Raw genomic sequence first — 19,152 nt, 5'->3', positions numbered from 1 at the left:
TTGACACAGCATGACCCATATTAGAACTTGACCTAGACATCATCTAGATACATCTTCTGACCAAGTTTGGTGAAGATTGGATGAAATTTCCGAACAGACAGACCGACAGACAAGACAGACAGACCGACAAAGTGACTCCTATATAGCCTCCATTACCAGTAATGGGGGTATAATAAGTGGTAGAATGTCAGATGTAAAAGACAACATGACGTTTCAAGTCCAAATTAATTATTATAGATAACTAGCAAATGTACAATTGTTCACAAACATAAATTAAAATCATTGACAATATTTAAAATCTTACAAATAATTTAAAATTAAATTGTTCACCTCTGCAAGTTTTCACAGCAACACGTTCCCAGTTGCAGGAGCCCGTAATGTTCATGGCTTGTGCCTGTATGACCTTTCCAAAGCGACCTTGACCCAGGTCAACCCCTAGCTGCAGATTCTCGCGAGGAAACTCTAGCTTATCTGTCTTCATGCTAATGTAGGTGTTCTGTAACATGGGAAAGTATCATAGCAACAGAAAAAATGAAATCTTCCATTAAATCCACATACACAGATAGACAAACATTTTAGATGCTTAATTTGGGCTATAAGATAGGAAGTCGGTTTGAATATTTTTGTAATCAAGTTCAGATGCATCTGCCATACTTTGAACTTATACAGACAAGAAAAATCACCAAATTATGACAAAACAGCAGAAACTATTGATTCGCTCATGCAAAACTGGGTCTTAAACCATTATTAGCGTAGCTCCAGAACAGGCTGTGCATTTCCACAGTATGGTCAGGAGCTCACCTGTCTCCTATAAGATCATGCAAGGTTTTGTTGTCTCATTAGCAGACAGGGTAGCTCCTGGAGTTATGCTGTTCGCATATGGCATACAACCTATTTTTACATGAAGCAACCTAAATGAAAATTATGTTGTGCTTAAATATGTTGTTTTCCTCTCCATATATTATAATGCTTTAGCAGTGGCATTACGTCATAACAAAGACAACAAGTAAATTTGTTAAATTGATATCCCCCGCCAAAAATAATAGACTGACCGACAGATAACGCTAAATCTATATCCCTTAACCTTTTTCGGAGGAAAATAATATTATTTTGTGGCCCAGTGATAAGGGTGTTTGCAATCAAAACAGGAGGTTGAAGGTTCAAGCCTAACAAAGCAAAAATTATAAATGGCCCTTTGCCTACCCAAGCAGCTGGTTAAATAATGGGTACCTATTGACTCCTTGTCAAGAGCCCCTCATAAAGGATAGGAAATAGGGAATAAAGATGCTCATAGGTAAAGATGCCTTATAAGTGAAAACAGTTAAAACAGCATGGCCCTTTATAGAGAACGTTGGCACAATATTTAACAAACTCTTTACTCGACTTTATATTGCACGCTCACCTCTTTGCGTACACTTCTCTTGGGTGCGGTCTCATAGCCCTGGTTGTGAACAGTTGGGTTGTCTTTGATCAGGTTAGCCTCAGAGTGATACTCGTACTGGTACATATAGCTGGGGTCAGTGTAATGGACGTTAGGGGCCTGCATCTGATCACAAACATATGAATTGCACTGTGAGTAAAGGGGGGTTTATGCATGTGAGTAAAGTGTCGTCCCAGATTAGCCCGTACATTCTGCACAGGATAAGGTCGTAACTTTCCTCCTAAACTGGATATTTGTTTAAAAAATAATCTTAAAAGCCCATAAACACTCAAAATCTACCAATATTCTTAAAATATTTCGACAAAAAAAGTTAAACATAAAAAATCAATGTTCCTTATTGCAATAGCCAAAATTTCAACGCTATATGAGTCTGGTTATATAGAATTAACAAGATGCTCTTTTTTCTTTTTTGTGGGACAATATATTCAACACATGTTCATCTACCATTTTGTGTCCATTCATCACATGAATAGGTAGATATCATTGCAGGAACTTAAAATAGAATATATTGCGCCACAAAAAAACTAGAGCTTTGTCACAGACGTGACGTATACCCCCACATGCCGCATTGACACAGAGTATTGTGCATGATGTCTGCACAAAACAAGAGAATCTAATTTATGGGGATATTTAAGAATTATTATGCCATTATCATTTATGGCCATTTTGATCTTTGAACTCTTGATTTGTTTTGCATGACACACCGTCAAATGACAGTGAACAAAATTAATGTACAGAGTCATTTAAAAATCTCACAATGAATGACATAGTTATGGCCCGGACAAGCTCATTTATGGCCATTTTTGACCTTTGAACTCAAAGTGTGACCTTGACCTTTGGAGATATCAACATAAATCTTTCCAGCGACACACCGTCCAATGATGGTGAACAATTGTGCCAAATGATTTTAAAATCTCACTACGAACTACATAATTATGACCCGGACAAACTCAATTATGGCCATTTTTGACCTTTGAACTCAAAGTGTGACCTTGACCTTGGAGATATTGACGTAATTCTTTTGCGCGACACACCGTCCAATTGTCCAATTATGGTGAACAAATGTGTCAAATGATTTTAAAATCTCACAATGAACAACATAGTAATGGCCCTGACAAGCTCATTTATGGCCATTTTTGACCTTTGAAGTCAAAGTGTGACCTTGACCTTGGAGATATCAACGTAATTCTTTTGCGCAACACACCGTCCAATGATGGTGAACAATTGTGCCAAAAAAAGATTTTAAAGTTAAAAAAAGATTTTAAAATCTCACTACCAACGACATAATTTTGGCCCGGGCAAGCTCATTTATGGCCATTTTTGACCTTTGAACTCAAAGTGTGACCTTGACCTTGGAGATATTGACATAATTCTTTCGCGCGACACACCGTCCAATGATGGTAAACAAATGTGACATATGATTTTAAAATCTCACAATAAACAACATAGTTATGACTCTGACAAGCTGATTTATGGCCATTTTTTATCTTTGAACTCAAAGTGTGACCTTGACCTTGGAGATATTAACGTAATTCTTTCGCGCGACACACCGTCCAATGATGGTGAAAAAATGTGCCAAATGATTTTAAAGTCTCACAATAATCAACAAAGTTATGGCTCGGACAAGCATTTGACCTTTAAACTCAAAGTGTGACCTTGACCTTGGAGATATTGACGTAATTCTTTTGCACGACACACCGTCTAATGATGGTGAACAAATGTACCAAGTCATTTTAAAATCTAACAATAAATGACATAGTTATGGTCCGGACAAACTTTCGGTTAAAAACGCACTAAGTGACCCTGTGACCTAGTTTTTGACCCGGCATGACCCATATTCAAATGTGACCTAGACATTATCTAGATACAACTTCTGACCAAGTTTGTTGAAGATCAGGTGAATGGGGGTATGATAAACAAGAAATATCTTTTAAAAAGATATACGGCGTTGATTGTGGTCGATGTTTATGAACGATCAAAAGTTATCTCTATGAGATAAAAAGTAGCGGATGCCTTTTTTCTGCGCAGTTCTTAGCTACATCATAAGCAAATCAATTACGGGGTGTTGCGCCAGATTTCGTGGCTTATTTTGCTTTATGTGATATTATTACTCAGATATCTATATTTAAAGAATTTAAAAACACAAGAAACATGAAAATAAACGAGTGCATATAGGTCAGCCGGCAATACTCGAATCTTATTTAATTGCATAATTATAGTATAGCGAATTATTGTGGTCATGCTTAATAAACTGGTCTAAATGGATAAATATTTCTAATTATTTTTATCAAAATTGGTCCTTATCATGCAAATGTTAAAACCATATTAAAAATCGATGATTGACATACCACAATAATATCGCCAAATATCTTTATTTAGTATCTTTCTGATCAAAACAGACTTCAAGTGCACAAAGTTTACGAGACGGCGTTTATATAAAGATTTCTGCAACTGACCGCAAACTGACCTTTATACCTTGCGGATTGGAATGCAATGCATTACAGTCACTACGTTATTGTCAGTAAGACACAATGATCGCAACCCCTTTTGCGAACTCCGGTGATGAACTGTATATAAACTCTGACTTTCACAAAATGACCGCGTATTGACCCGAAACCTCGCGGGTTGAAATGCAATGCAAGTAAGTACTAAATATGACAACATAGCCTTTAGTTAAACGCTTTTGCGCTGGTAATTCTCTGAAAATAAAAGGTGAACGCACAAACTGTATTTATGTCGAAAATTGATTGTAAAACTGTTCTATCTATTGGGCCTTTTCATTAGAGATAAAATTGTTTCATGCAGTAAAACAGTGTTACAAAGACGCGGATATGTTTCCAATGTTCTGGTGTTATACTCAAATCAGCCAATGGAATAAATGAAGTGTATTCATTCGTACCTAGCCGCGGGAAATTTTATTTGAGTATTATTGGACACTTACAAAGGTCAAGTCAGGGTGAAAAGCTGGCTTATTCAGCTTACGCCGAAAAACAAGCATTTTGTATCTCGTTTAATCTACGTTACCATACCTCATCTATCGTCAAAATTTTGGCTATTGCTTAAGGAACGCTAGGGTATTTATGTTACTTTAAAACCAAAAATGATTATAAAAGCCTACAGTGTCGTCTCTGTTTAGCCTGTATGGACTGCACAGGCTAACCTGGTACAATGCAAGGCTGGACAAAACCGCCACTATTCATATGGGGTTATATGGATATTATTTTGTACTTAAATACAACAAAATGAGTTTTCTTACCATTAGTTTCTGTAAGATTTGGGAATAAATGTTACCTTTAGACCATCACAGTTTTCACCAGCTTTTATTTACTGAGTCTAATTGTATACTAGTATATACCTAGAACTTAATTTAAATTACACATTACAATAAATCTTATCATCAAAATGTCCACCATTGATTGAATTGAGTTGGGTTATATGGTTTTCTTTCTGAAATACACAATTCCTGTTTTGTCATAGAAACTGCACAATCAACACAGTTCCTGAACGTTACCAATTATCAGAGTTTTAAACGTATGTGATATAAAAATAACAAGTATGTGACATAAAAATAACAAGTTGATAAAACAGTTATACATTCAACCTGCAGTGAGTAGCAATACCTTAAGTTTATGTTTTTTTCTCATCCTTCTGTAACAAACGAAGATAATCAGTGCCACAAGTACAACGCCTAATGCCCCCAGCGTCGAGCCTACAACTGTGGGTATAGATACTGCTGCTTTATGGGCCAATGGTGGCATCTTTTTGCTATCCTCAGCTCTGTCTGCAGCTGGAAAACATAAACGGGTCTATTAACAGAAATATTATTTTGGGATATTTTATAATAATATTTAAAATAATAAAATAATAAAAATAAAGTAATAATTATTATATACAAGAGTGACTTTTGTTTAAAGCTTAAATAATGATAACATATAGTTATTCAATATGGATTTTTTGCTACATAATACCATTTTAGTTTCTCAAATGTACTAGGACAAACAGAAAACCGCAAACTGCAAACAGTGAAATCAGATACATTTTAAGATGCTTTAAGTTGTTTAATATGAAATGAAATAGGTTTATTCATTATTGACAGACAATATTTAAATACTTAAAAATAGACAACTTACAATAAATAAGTTGTGAACAAAAATTAACTAGAAAAACAAATATATCCGAGTCACTTTAGTATTCCTTATATTTTGTTGCAAATAAAATGTGAGAATCAATAAAAATGATTTAAGCAAAATGTTATCATAATAAATATCAAATTAAATTAGTAGAAATTACAGTCACCATAAAGTTTAGAACGACCAGTCACCATGCAGGCTTATATAGTAAATGTGAATACAGCAGTCCTTCAACAAATAACTGTTTGATATTGGTCATATGTCATATGCATCCACCCAGTCTGCTCACAATCCACCCAGTCCACTTATACAGCCATGACACCTTGTGTGACTAATGGCTGACAGCATACATTGTGACCAGTATGCAGACAGCGCAATTGCTCGAGCTGGTCTGGTGGTATGATGGCCATCATAATATTGTATTAGAGCCATTTTAGCATGCTAATGGCTCATATTGTGACTCATATTACTATAATTAACATTAAATGGCTGTTGCCATTAAATCAGTTCTTTTTAGTCCATATTTTGGGAATATAATTTATACCAATGTGAAAAGGAAATTGTGCGCCTTAAATGGGGAAACAGTTTGAAAGTTTTTAATAATAATATTTAAATAACTAATGATAAAACTAAAATGATGATCAAAGAAAATCAGTCAATAAGATATTACAATTTCCAAAGTATTTTAAACCTTCACCAAACAATTCATTGCTATTTTTTCCAAACATCTGAATGTCAAACCATCAAAAAAATTGTTTTATTTTCGAGCTTGATTTGAGAAATAAAATATAAAGCCATTTGAAATATGATAACAAATCTGGTTCTGACAACATCCATATTAAAATAACATTATTAGAATTACTGCTATAAAAAAGCAACATCATGAAATCAACATCATCATCACATAAAAGATGATGAAATCATGAAAATAATATTAATACTGGCATTATTTAAAAGATACAAACATATTTGTGTGTTCAGTTTTTTTTCAATGTAATGCTTTCAAATTCATAAAAAGAGTACTTTATGGTTAAAACAACAAGACATGGGTCCATAGAGCACAGATGCCCCACATTCAATGTTTGTCTAATAATTCCATTTATGTAAAACAAAAGCTGTAAAATGGCAAAAGTCCATGTTTGACCTCGGAGTGTGACCTTGACCTTGTAAGAAGGGAGAATGATAATACACATGATACTCCGCCTTTTAATGGTGATGGTGGTTATCAGTGGTTATTTTTTTTTAATTCCATGATCAGAGACAAGTGATATGCTAGCCAAAGTGTTTTATGGCCAAATGTGTCAATATGACATCTGACCTCTAAGCTTGACCTTTACCTCTCAGGAAGACGATTGTTACACAGGACACATCGTCTTATGATGGGTTCTGTTTTGCCCAGTTTTTTTTAAATCCATCAAAATGTGGCAAGCTTATGGCTGAGACAGGAATTGAATGGCCTTATTGGACTTTGAATTCCAAGTTTGACCTTTGAGGAAGGCAGACAGATGTTACATGTGACATTTTGTTTTAAGATGGTTTACATTTGTGCCAGGTCATTTCAAAATCCAATTTAATATATAGGAAACTTCAAACTGAAATAGCAATGTTCAAGCTGTTTCATGACTTAAGTTGATTTTGACTCTAAGTCAATTGACCTTGACGTTTGATCTTGACCTTAGAGGTGGACAGATGGGTGTCATGCAAGACACCTTGCCTTCATATGGTTTATATTTGTGCCAAGTTATGTTTAAATCCATCATAATATATGGCAAATGTATGTCTCAGACAAGTTTTTTTTATAAGAATATGAAATGATATCTATGGTTTAACAAGCACAACCATTTAATGTACAATAAGTGTTCATGAAATAAATTGCAGTTAATGCACTGGGTTTAATGCCCATTTCATACACAGCTCTTATGAATTTACATTTTTTTTTTAAATGTACAAAAAACCCTAATATAAACAAAATGTTGGTATGTTTTTTTTATTTAAATTTCACTTATTGTACTTATTAAAGTACTTACACAGTTGTATATAGTTCAAGGTCAAAATAGGAATAAAAATGGTCATAAGCGTCAACTGTTAAGTATCCAGGATGTAAGAAAGTTGTAGGCAAAAGAGTTAAAATCTATTAAACCTTGGAAGCAAAAATGAATCAAGCAAGTAAGACTTCAAAATATCCAGTGATTATTCATCATAGTTACACTATGAAGCCCTAACACTATGTATCAGAGATAATGCATGGCACTAAATAGCCTAAAATGTATGTATCAGAGATTATACTTGACACTAAATAGCCTAAAATCTATGTATCAGAGATAATGCCTGACACTAAATAGCCTAAAAACTATGTATCAGAGATAATGCTTGACGCTAAATAGCCTAAAATTTATGTATCAGAGATAATGCCTGACACTAAATAGCCTAAAATTTATGTATCAGAGACACTAAATAGCCTAAAATTTATGTATCAGAGATAACGCCTGACACTAAATAGCCTAAAATCTATGTATTAGAGATAATGCCAGACACTAAATAGCATATAATCTATGTATCAGAGATAATGCCTTACACTAAATAGCCTAAAAGCTATGTATCAGAGATAAAGCCTGACACTAAATAGCCTAAAATTGTAAACATATATATTATGTTAAAATAAGCATAAAATATCAGAATAGCCAAAATATGTTTAATAATTTTCTTTGTCATAAAAGGGGCCTTTACCAGTTTTGGTAAATTGAACATATTAAGAAAAAATTGTTACAAACTCGAATATTTATGTTTTAGTTATATTTGTTAGGAAACGGTAATACTGAAAATTTAACATGCCATTATATGCATCTTTTGACGATTTAAAAACCTGAAAACTATCGAGTGTTGCAACACGAAACAATTTAATAATTTGGAGTCTGTTGTTGTTGTTTTATTTTGTAATGCTACCAGGATTGCTTTTATAAAGTATAAAATACGTACATCACTTATTGTATGAGCAGCGATGGCCGAGTGGTCTAAGCAATAGATTTTAACTCGAGGGGTCAGTGGTTCGAGCCCAGTTGAGGGTTACTTTTTTTCTTTCTTTAATTTTATTCTAGTTTTTACTGGAGCTTTTTAGATCCAAAAGTTACATTTATCAATATTTATAATAAAGCATTTAATGAAAAACTTCAATACATGCCAAAATCTGTGAAAAGGCCCCTTACAGAAGAAAACAGATTAAAATAAAATAGAATTGATCAGCATAAATTTACTCACAAAGCAGATATATTAAACATTGCAAAGTTTTTAAGTGAGAATATCTTACCAGTGGTAGGTGTCTCTGAAAACATCAAAACCATTGTAGTAATTATATCATTAATTAATATTTAAATCAAAGTTCTGACAGTACTGGTGTGACAATGTTTTTGTAGTGGATGGATATAAAAGCATAAATTTAAGTTTATCTACATCACCACAATTGTGTATGTGGGTACGAAAATTTGGGTTGGAAAAAAAAATTAGGTACGAAAATTTTGGGTACAAAATAATTATGCCCATACAAATTTGGACACAGAAAAAAATTTGGGTAAAAAAAAAAATTGGGTACGAGAAAAAAAAAATGGGTACGTACAAAAATAATTGGGGTACGAAAAAAAATTGGGTCCGAAAAATTTTGAGTACGGAAACAAAATTGGGAGTATGGGGAAGTAGTACCCATGAGGAACTTGACCCATTCAGCAAAACTGGGTGGCGGGTTACATTCTCGATCAAATCTAAAAATAACTACATTTGGAGTTTTCCCAGTGTCATAGCGTTTGAAGTGCCACCTGGCACTTTCATGTTTGGTTCCTGACCAGAACCTCTCAATAAATTTGAAAGAGGACAGGAACCAAGCTGCCTTTACCTTTATCAATGATAATCAACGAGGTATGCCGATTGAGAAAATTTAGCTAATTCAATCGGACTGGCTTAGTCATTTACATAGGTCACCATTGTGAAAAAAAAATCATGGCATGATAACTTAGATGAGCTGCTTTGCTGAAGCATCATCGTCAAAAACTAATTGTGTTAGTCTACTGATTAATGGTTGAAGTGAACTGATTAATGGTTGAAGTGAACTGATTAATGGTTGAAATGAACTGATTAATGCTTGATCTGATTACATAACTTGAAATCTCTCAACATTCATAGCCATTATGGCATTAACATCAGAGTATAGTTTACATAAATCTTTAAGAATTTCATTTCAGCATCTCAATCAGTTGTCGTGTCATGAAACAGATAAGCGTTGTCTGAATTTGTATACATGCAATGGCTGGAGATTATTTAAGATTCCTCTAGATCTTTAAATTCTACAATTTGTGGTGACTTTAACTGTAGGAGGATTAATCATAAAATAGATAAAAGATTAATTTTACTTATTAATGAGACATAATATTTCCACCCTTGTGACTCATAATCAAACTACATTCAAATCAAAACAAATCTTATTAAAAACATGTGCCATACAAATTATGATGCATTAATACAAACAATCAGGTGTTTCGTAAGGTCATCAGGTATCAGGGCTTTTATTTCAATATTTTACAAAAAATGCAAAATGTAGGCCAATCGTCCCTATGAGAAAGTTCTAAAATAAGAGCTGCATGAGGACAATGCCCTTGAATTTTGTGTTCATGTCAGAGTTTATAGCATTTTGTTTTAAACGAAACTGCTTGTATTGTAAGTTAATAATTGAGTTTTTTTTAACTTGCAGAACTTCCTACAATAGACATAAACCTTGATTTTGAGAGGAAACCAGTTTTACAAATTTACTAACTGTGACATAGACTGTTGACCTTGACTGTTGACCTTGACCCAATGTGCCCCAGTTTCAAACAAAGATGATGTTGTTTAACAATATTTATATGCTATCATTTCTTCATAAAGATTGTCTCCATCAACCCCAATATACAATCCAGTGCAAAGTCTTGATATGAGGTATTACTGTTTGAAATTTCATACACAAAACCCAATGTGTTATTAAGGAATTAAGAGTAATCAACTTTTCTATTTTAGTAACAGTTTCCTTGACCTTGAATCCATCAATCTCACAAGGTGTGTGTGGGTGGGAGGGCATATCTACAATGGATGGGCTGTTACATGTCTATATAGTTCGTATTTAAAATTTAAAAGTGTAAAAAGGTACTTAATTATTACTAATATGGTCCAATTTCAAACAAGTGTTGCCACACTTGGCCTGTGGGGCCCTTACAATGTGGGGAATACATGAAGCAAGTTGAATGATATCCCAAAGGAAACTCTGAAAAAATTTACTCTGCCTGTACAGCGCAAAATGGCTTATAATTAAAAAAAAATCAAAGATGAGTTGTCAAATCAAGGCCATGGGGTCATTTCAATACCAGGAATACTTGCGTGGAGTTTGATTTGAATCCATCAGCTATTTCTTTGAAACTTAATTACCAAACAATATAAACTGTGACAACCACTCCAGGGCCAGCAGAATACCTTACCCTTTTATATATTTAAAAAGTCAAGCTTTAAATAAGAATTTGTGTTCTTCTTATACAAACAATATATTTTGAAAGTTATCGCCTTCAAAAACAACCCTTAAACCAATATTGAATAAAAGCCCTGGAAGACACATAACTAAGGAACTAAAAAGCTAAGCCACAACACAGTGTTAAAAGGAAATGTTGTATGAATGGATGAATTAAAAGTGCTTTTAGAAAATGAGAAAACCCACCTCCTTTGACATTCCCTAAAATGTACAGGAAGCAGACAAAAGTAACATGTACAAATGTGAGAAAAGTTTCAGAAAAGCATTATTTCAAGACTTATTAATTAGTGCATTATCATAGCATTCCCTCTCTGAGAGAAAAAAACGGCTTAAATCTGTGTCTTAAGCTTCATACTACATCAGCCAATGCAGTCAGCAAAGGCTTAGAAGGGATGACAATTTGGACTTTAATGGATTTTTAGTTTGAAGTGTCTTTTTTGATGAAAATCTGTTCAAGGTGGAAAGTGTTGTCCCTGACCAGCCAGTGTTAACTGCGCAGGTAAATCTCATTCAATTTTTTATGCACATGCATAACGCTTAGTTTTTCCGCCGTGCGACTTCCTTATTTGCTGAGCAATTTATCATCTTTGTGTAAAGTTTGAATGTTAAACATATAACAATAAGAATTCAGATGCAAAAGCTATTGAAATAATATCATTTTCCAAGTATTACAGATATGATACACACATTTTTTTAACACAATCACAACTTAACTATATTTGGGAACTTTTGTAGATGGTTCCAACATATTCACTCTCAAAGCTCTAAATTGTATAAATTTGCTCAGTGAACTTTCAAAGCAGAGGAAACAAATAGCGCTTGATTTTCAAAGCATAATATTGTCTTACTTGCAAAAATGACTTCCCTAAATTAATTGTTTAACATACTAGTATTATATAAATGTAAAGTAACATGTTTGAAGTAGGGATTGAAATTGACAATAAGTTTTTGATGTAATTAATATTTTAAGCAACAGGTTTTATCAATTGTTAATCAATAATTATTCAGAAAGAACTTATTACCAGGTAAACAAACATCAAGATTGGGAATAAATCCCGGCTTGCAAATGCAGCGGTCTGAAACACAGTGTTTGTTGACCTCACACTCTGAGCATGGTTTGTGACCTACAAACAATCAATAATATAATACTTCAAATCCTTACAATAGCGACAGAATACATCATAAAAAAAGTGCTGCATTTTGTTTACTTTAAAAAATGCTATATTTGTCTTACATGAATATTGACTCCAAGTCCTCAAAGATACTGAACATATTGAAACAAGAAACCGTCGAAGACGGGTGATGCTCCCCAAAGTTTTTTTTTGTCACAATATTGCACTATATATTCAGATAAAATGAAACGTCTTGAGGGGCATAACTTTGGACAAAATAATACGATGGATGGTTTAGCCACTTAAAAATTTCAAAGGGCCATAACCCTCTAAATAAATCATCTAACCAGAACCCACAAATAACATGTGCATCTCCTCAAGGTAGTTAAGCTTCCCATACAGACACACATTGTTTGTATTCATGCATCAAAGGGCCATAACTCTGTGAAAAATCATCCGACCAGAACCGGCTGATAATATGCGCATGTCCTCTTGGTGGTGAAGCTTCCCATAAAGTTTCATTGAATTCCGGTCATTAGTTGCTGAGAAATAGCCCGGACAAGAATTGCACTATATGTACAGTTAATGGAAAATTTCAAAGGGCCATAACTCTGTGAAAAATCATCCAACCAGAACCAGCTGATAATATGCACATCTCCTCTTGGTAGTGAAGCTTTCCATAGAGTTTCATTGAATTCCAGTCATTAGTTGCTGAGAAATAGCCCGGACAAAAATTGTGCACGGACGGACAGACAGACACACACACGCACGGACAGACGAAGCGGCAACTATATGCTCCCCCCAAAATAATTTTTGGGGGAGCATAAAAATGAACATTATTGTAAAATGAACATTAAATTGTGATAAAAATTCGTATACAATGTATTAGAAATCTAACATAAAAAAAAAGCTTTCAACTAACTGGCTGATGCTGTGATTTTATTAACTGACTACTTGGTATAAACTATTTACACATATAGAACAAATTGAAAGAATTTCAAAGAAAAACTGACCAAACACATTCTTGTTAACCAATGTATTTAATTCAACTCAAGTGACAGAGTTTGCCAATACGGGGCATTACATTCAATAAAGCTCAAACATTTGACATTAAACAATTATAACAAGAGATGTGTTTGTCAGAAACACAAAACCCCCTTCTGCACCACTTTGAATCCATATATTTGACCTTTGACCTTGAAGGATAACCTTGATCTTGACCATTCACCACTCAAAATGTGCAGCTTTATGAGATACACATGCATGCCAAACATCAAGTAGATATCTTCAATATTGCAAAAGTTATGACCAATGTTGAAGTTTTCGGGCGGACAGACAGACTGACAGACGGACTCGGAGAGTTAAAAAACTATATGCCACCCTTCGGGGGCATAAAAATTGGGTGCAAAGCTACAAGACAATTTATTGTCAAAGGCATTTTAAGAGGAATATAAACCTTGTACATTATTTTTTTTTTTATTATTATGTCCCCCACTATAGTAGTGGGGGACATATTGTTTTTGCCCTGTCTGTTGGTCTGTACGTTGGTCTGTTGGTCTGTACGTTGGTCTGTTTGCGCCAACTTTAACATTTTGCAATAACTTTTGCTATATTGAAGATAGCAACTTCATATTTGGCATGCATGTGTATCTCATGAAGCTGCACGTTTTGAGTGGTGAAAGGTCAAGGTCATCCTTCAAGGTCAGAGGTCAAATATATGTGGCCAAAATCGCTCATTTTATGAATACTTTTGCCAAATTGAAGATAGCAACTTGATATTTGGCATGCATGTGTATCTCATGGAGCTGCACATTTTGAGTGGTGAAAGGTCAAGGTCAAGGTCATCCTTCAAGGTCAGAGGTAAAATATATGTGGCCCAAATCGCTTATTTTATAAATACTTTTGCAATATTGAAGATAGCAACTTGATATTTGGCATGCATGTGCATCTCATGGAGCTGCACATTTTGAGTGGTGAAAGGTCAAGGTCATCCTTCAAGGTCAGAGGTCAAATATATGTGGCCCAAATCGCTTATTTTATGAATACTTTTGCAATATTGAAGATAGCAACTTGATATTTGGCATGCATGTGTATCTCATGGAGCTGCAAATTTTGAGTGGTGAAAGGTCAAGGTCAAGGTCATCCTTCACAAGGTCAAGGTCATCCTTCAAGGTCAAACATCATATAGGGGGACATTGTGTTTCACAAACACATCTTGTTTCATGAATGAATGCAATATTGAAAATACATTTGATCATACCTCTATGCCGATATACGCCTGTTATATTCCAGGTTGGTTGGCGTTTTAATTAAATGTTTGGAGGTTTGACATATTACATAAAAATCTTAATTTTGGATACAAATGAATCAGATTTAACAAACAAACAATTTAAAACCAAGATGTAGTGCAAATTTAGAAACAAAATATATTTAAAAAATTAGAGAAAACATACTTTACAAATATTAAGTGCAAGTGCTCACAACGTCATGATTTACATGTCATGAATATCATAACACCAGACAAGTGGAGTGCTAGTGATTTTATTTTTATTTCTATGAAAATGCATGCATAGTGGTACGATAAACCCAAATTTATTATTTATTACAAGCCTCATCTGATATTTGAAAAAACAAATGGATGGTAACCTTCCGGTTACCTGTTATTCTCCATGTATCGCTCTTTTCTAGGTTAACATTATTTAACGTATTGCTGATTCTCATTTCGTTTCCTGAAGAAGTTTGCACAATTTTCATATCATATAAGTGCTTAATTAATAGAATGTATGTTTATAATAAACTTTGAGAGGACAATTTTGTCACACAATTTACCAACAGTCAATCGGACATCGTACGAGACATTGCGGACAAAGACGCGGAGGATCTTCTGGTCAACTTGTATTGGAACCTTTGTGATGGTGATTGTCAACCTCCACCATTTGTCCCACTTCTCTAGACTGGTATTGATTCTAAAATAAAGATATAAATGATTTCATCATTAGTAATAACATCCATTTTAATCAGTTACATCACCATGACCTCATTTTTTGCATGATCATTTCATATTTGAAGTTCATCATAGAAATTTATATTTGTATTCCTACAATCATCCTCATCCTCATCAAAATAACAATCAGCAATGTATAAATTATTATAACCATCATGAATAGGCATGTTTCAACCAATTTTTGGTTTTCATCCTAAAAATCCTTTGCCCTTGGTACATGATGCATTCAATACTTAATGAGAGTGATCATAGAATAAAAATAAGATTGCAGAGCAGTACTTCTTCTACATATTCCATCACAACATATCCTGTTTTATCCATCTCCTGCTCCTTCCTTCACCATCATCAATTATCAACATCATCAACATCATCATCATCATCATCATCATAATAAGCAGCAGAATCATCATCACCAACAACAACACCATCATCATCAGCATTATCATCATGAACACAATCACCATCTTACTTTTGACCTTTAATTATCTGCATCGTAGCTGTTAACAAGATTGTATTGTTATAATTAACATAACCATGAATATTGTTATTACTATTTTTGTGTAATAAACATTATCCTCATGTGATGCACCATACAGAATCATATACAGGAATTCAGCTCATTTTTTACAGTAAGTAAACAGTAACAATGCTTGAGGATTTGAATTTTAAGATTCATCCACGTGAATGGGGATGATTGTTATACTTCAAATGTGATTATCAGAACGATGAAAACAAGGATTCTGGTTCAACTGATTTTGATGGCCACGATGGTGATTTGATGAGGATGGGGATAATGATAATTATTGCTATAATAAAGGTAATGCTGGTAATATCTTAATATGAAAACGATGAATACAATGACAAAACAATAATAATAATAACAACAACAACAACAACAACAATAATAATAATAATAATAATAATATTAGATCTATTATTATTATTATTATTATTATTATTATTATCTTTATCTTTTTTTTAACTACTGAAATGGGGATGTAAACAAACTTACATAAAAAAAAATTATCAACAAAGAGCGGTTTAATTTAGATAGATGAGGCAATTATTAATTAATTACTTAACTTTGTCAGTGACCTCACTGATGACCCAAGGGGTATCATAACCATCATCACACTAGCCTCTTTCTGGGAAAAAAAGCTTAAAGTATGTGTATAAAAAGTCATTCCAGATGAGCTTGCCAGTCTGAACAGGCTAATCAGGGATGACACTTTCAGCCTTAAACTGGATTTTCACAATTAAAGGGTCTTCCTTTAATATAAAGAAAAATTACCATAAAAACGGAAAAGTCAAAGTCATGCAGTAAGCGCCCAGTTTTCCTAGGCTGAGGCTCATAACATGGCTTTTATTAAGAGATCAAATTTCTTGTTAACCTTGGGATAATTGTCTTCTCATCTATAAGGAAATTGCAGTCCCTAATACTGATGTTGATGTCAGTCATAATGTCACACTGGATTATGACATCACTTCCTTCCCACACTTGAATGGGTGTCTTACAATTGACTTCCAAGACTGAAAAAGTTGTATACACATTTTAAATGTTAAGCCCATAGGGTAAGCTCATGTTATCTGACAATAAAAAAGTGCCAAAAGCATATTGAGAACAGTCTGCTTGCCTGGGTTACTTGGCATTGTAACTTAACTTACTGATAATTCAGTTTGGTATTGGGCGACAAAGATGTATTGTCATGGAAGTATTAAACCTTGGGTCTGCTCTTAACACAAAGTTACACCACTTGATCATATAATCTGCTACACAAGACAAAGTAGCATCACTTGATCATTGATCTTCTCCACAAGACAAAGTGGCTTCACTTGATCATTGATCTGCTACACAGCACAAAGTGACACCACTTGATCATTGATCTGTTTCATAACACAAAGTGAAATCCCTTGACCATTGATCTGCTACACAACACAAATTGACACCACTTGATCAAATTTTTTACACAATAACACTTAGTTATGGAGCTGCTATACAGCACAAAGTTTCACCACTTGATCATGGATCTGCCAAAAAACACAAAGTGGCACCACTTGATCATGGATCTGCTACAAAACACAAAGTGGCACCACTTGTTCATGCACTGTTTAAACCAAAAAAGTGGCACCACCTGATCATGAATCTGCCATACAACACAACGTGACAACACTTGATTTTAATATTGATCTGCTACACAATACAAAGTGGCACCACTTGATCAAATATGTTACAGATTACAAAGTGGCACCACTTGATCATGGATCAGCAATACAACAAAAATTGGCGACAGTTGATCATTTACCTTCTACATTAAAGGACAACAACAACTTAGCAAAGATAAATGCACAGCAAAAATAAGTGCCCACGCACGCATAACTTGAACTGTAAGGGTCTTGTTTGAGCTCCGTTCAAGATCATCATCCCTGTAGCACGTGTAAATGCCAGCTTGTTCCTGTCTTACTGCTATTAGATCCATCATGATAATTCCAGAATCAAGCTTTTGCCTATGGTTGTATTTCTTCTTGTATTGGGTTGAAGTCAGCACCCCTCCAGAAATGTTTGTAAAGAACCAGTCTAGCTCTGAATTCTGTCGGTGAATAGAATGATTTCACTTGTATGTGAAGGTACATGTACAACTTAAATAATTGACATGTTAAATGTTGTATTCCATAAAATAAGATAGCAGCAATACTAGTCAAAGGCAACAATATCTTGAATAAATAATACAGTAGACAAACATTTCATTGTCATAGTTTGAGAAGCTCAATTAAATTTATTGTGAAATAAAAATATTTGTATAATGTAATTTAACTTGAAAATAGTTATATTACTCAATAAAATAAGCAACTTCATCGAATTTTATAACCAACTTAAGAATTTTTGGGAAATCTGGACCAGGGGGATATGCTTAATAACTCTTAGAGAAAAGTTTGTGTAACTCCAATATTGTAATATGATCTTTAAATGACTGGGGCTTCATGTGAAATAAGTAAGATAACAAAGGAAAAAGATGCGATATTCCAAACCATGGTACATGTTTATGCTTTAAATTTAGTTCTTACCTTTCCAGTGTGTATGGAACATGAGAAAGTCACGTCTTTCCCAACATCCTGGTCACTGGGCTCTATGCTCACTACAGGGTCTGAGATTAAAAGCAACAGAGCTGTAAATGTTTAAAACCGGTTTTAAACATGGGTCATGTATACAGTTGGTCAAACATTATTTCATCTTATGAAAACTGATGTCTAGTGATACTAAACAAATAAAACAACACCTCTTTGTGATTTCAACTTGTCGCTGGCCAGTCCAATTGAATCATATGAAGTCCTTAGTTGACAGTTGCATAGATACTGTGGAAGGACTTGGAAAGGTAACAATGTATAATCAGGGGGTCGTTTTATAAATGATCGTACGACCATGACGGGAGAATTTTGTAATCTTAATAAGTAGACAAACTAGCTCGCCATGCTCGTCAAATATATATGGCGCTTGAGATGCCAATGTACTTAATTAAGTACTGAAAATTTATAATCATACGATATGGACTTCAGCAATAATGTATCTTCGAAAAATGAATCCCATCGTAAATGTGTACTACAATGTTTATTTAAAAGGGTCCCCATGTTATTATCTAACTTAAGTGTTGTAGCAGGATGAGGACCTATGAGACAAAAAATGTGTGGTTTGATGCTGGAGCTGGGTAGGGATGGCCATAATCAACAAATGTGTAAGTATCAAAGAGTCGTAACAAATTGTGTGAAAGGAAATAGAGCAGATACTTTATATTTCAAGGGTGAACACAAGCAACAAATGATTAAGCATTGAAGTTAGAATTGAAGAGTAGTTGCAAGCAGTATTCGTGTTAAATACTAACCCACAACATGCAAAATTGGGGCCTATGTCATATGTGGCCAGCGTTGCTGTT

At 34.1% G+C, this 19,152-nt stretch overlaps 1 protein-coding gene across 2 annotated transcripts in view; it reads right to left on the bottom strand.

The window, feature by feature from the left end:
• The window catches only part of LOC127859302 (fibroblast growth factor receptor 3-like), a 45,805-nt gene that overhangs the window by 18,137 nt on the left and 8,516 nt on the right, over window positions 1-19,152 (bottom strand). Inside the window, exons 4-12 of one of the 2 annotated variants that reach the window (XM_052396565.1) lie at window positions 18,290-18,369; window positions 17,598-17,814; window positions 16,618-16,756; window positions 15,052-15,188; window positions 12,133-12,234; window positions 11,297-11,311; window positions 5,062-5,228; window positions 1,403-1,546; window positions 331-496 (exon numbers count right to left, since the gene is read on the bottom strand). In XM_052396565.1, the coding sequence (XP_052252525.1) occupies window positions 331-496; window positions 1,403-1,546; window positions 5,062-5,228; window positions 11,297-11,311; window positions 12,133-12,234; window positions 15,052-15,188; window positions 16,618-16,756; window positions 17,598-17,814; window positions 18,290-18,369 (1,167 nt within the window). Of the gene's footprint in view, window positions 1-330; window positions 497-1,402; window positions 1,547-5,061; window positions 5,229-8,875; window positions 8,891-11,296; window positions 11,312-12,132; window positions 12,235-15,051; window positions 15,189-16,617; window positions 16,757-17,597; window positions 17,815-18,289; window positions 18,370-19,152 lie in introns of both variants that reach the window. The other variant, XM_052396564.1, reaches the window with a different exon arrangement.

This window comes from Dreissena polymorpha, chromosome 15 (genome assembly GCF_020536995.1).
Source record: "Dreissena polymorpha isolate Duluth1 chromosome 15, UMN_Dpol_1.0, whole genome shotgun sequence".
Taxonomy (NCBI): Eukaryota; Metazoa; Mollusca; class Bivalvia; order Myida; family Dreissenidae; genus Dreissena; species Dreissena polymorpha.
Note: the sequence above shows the minus strand (reverse complement) of the source record. Positions and strands in the feature narration are given on the sequence as shown.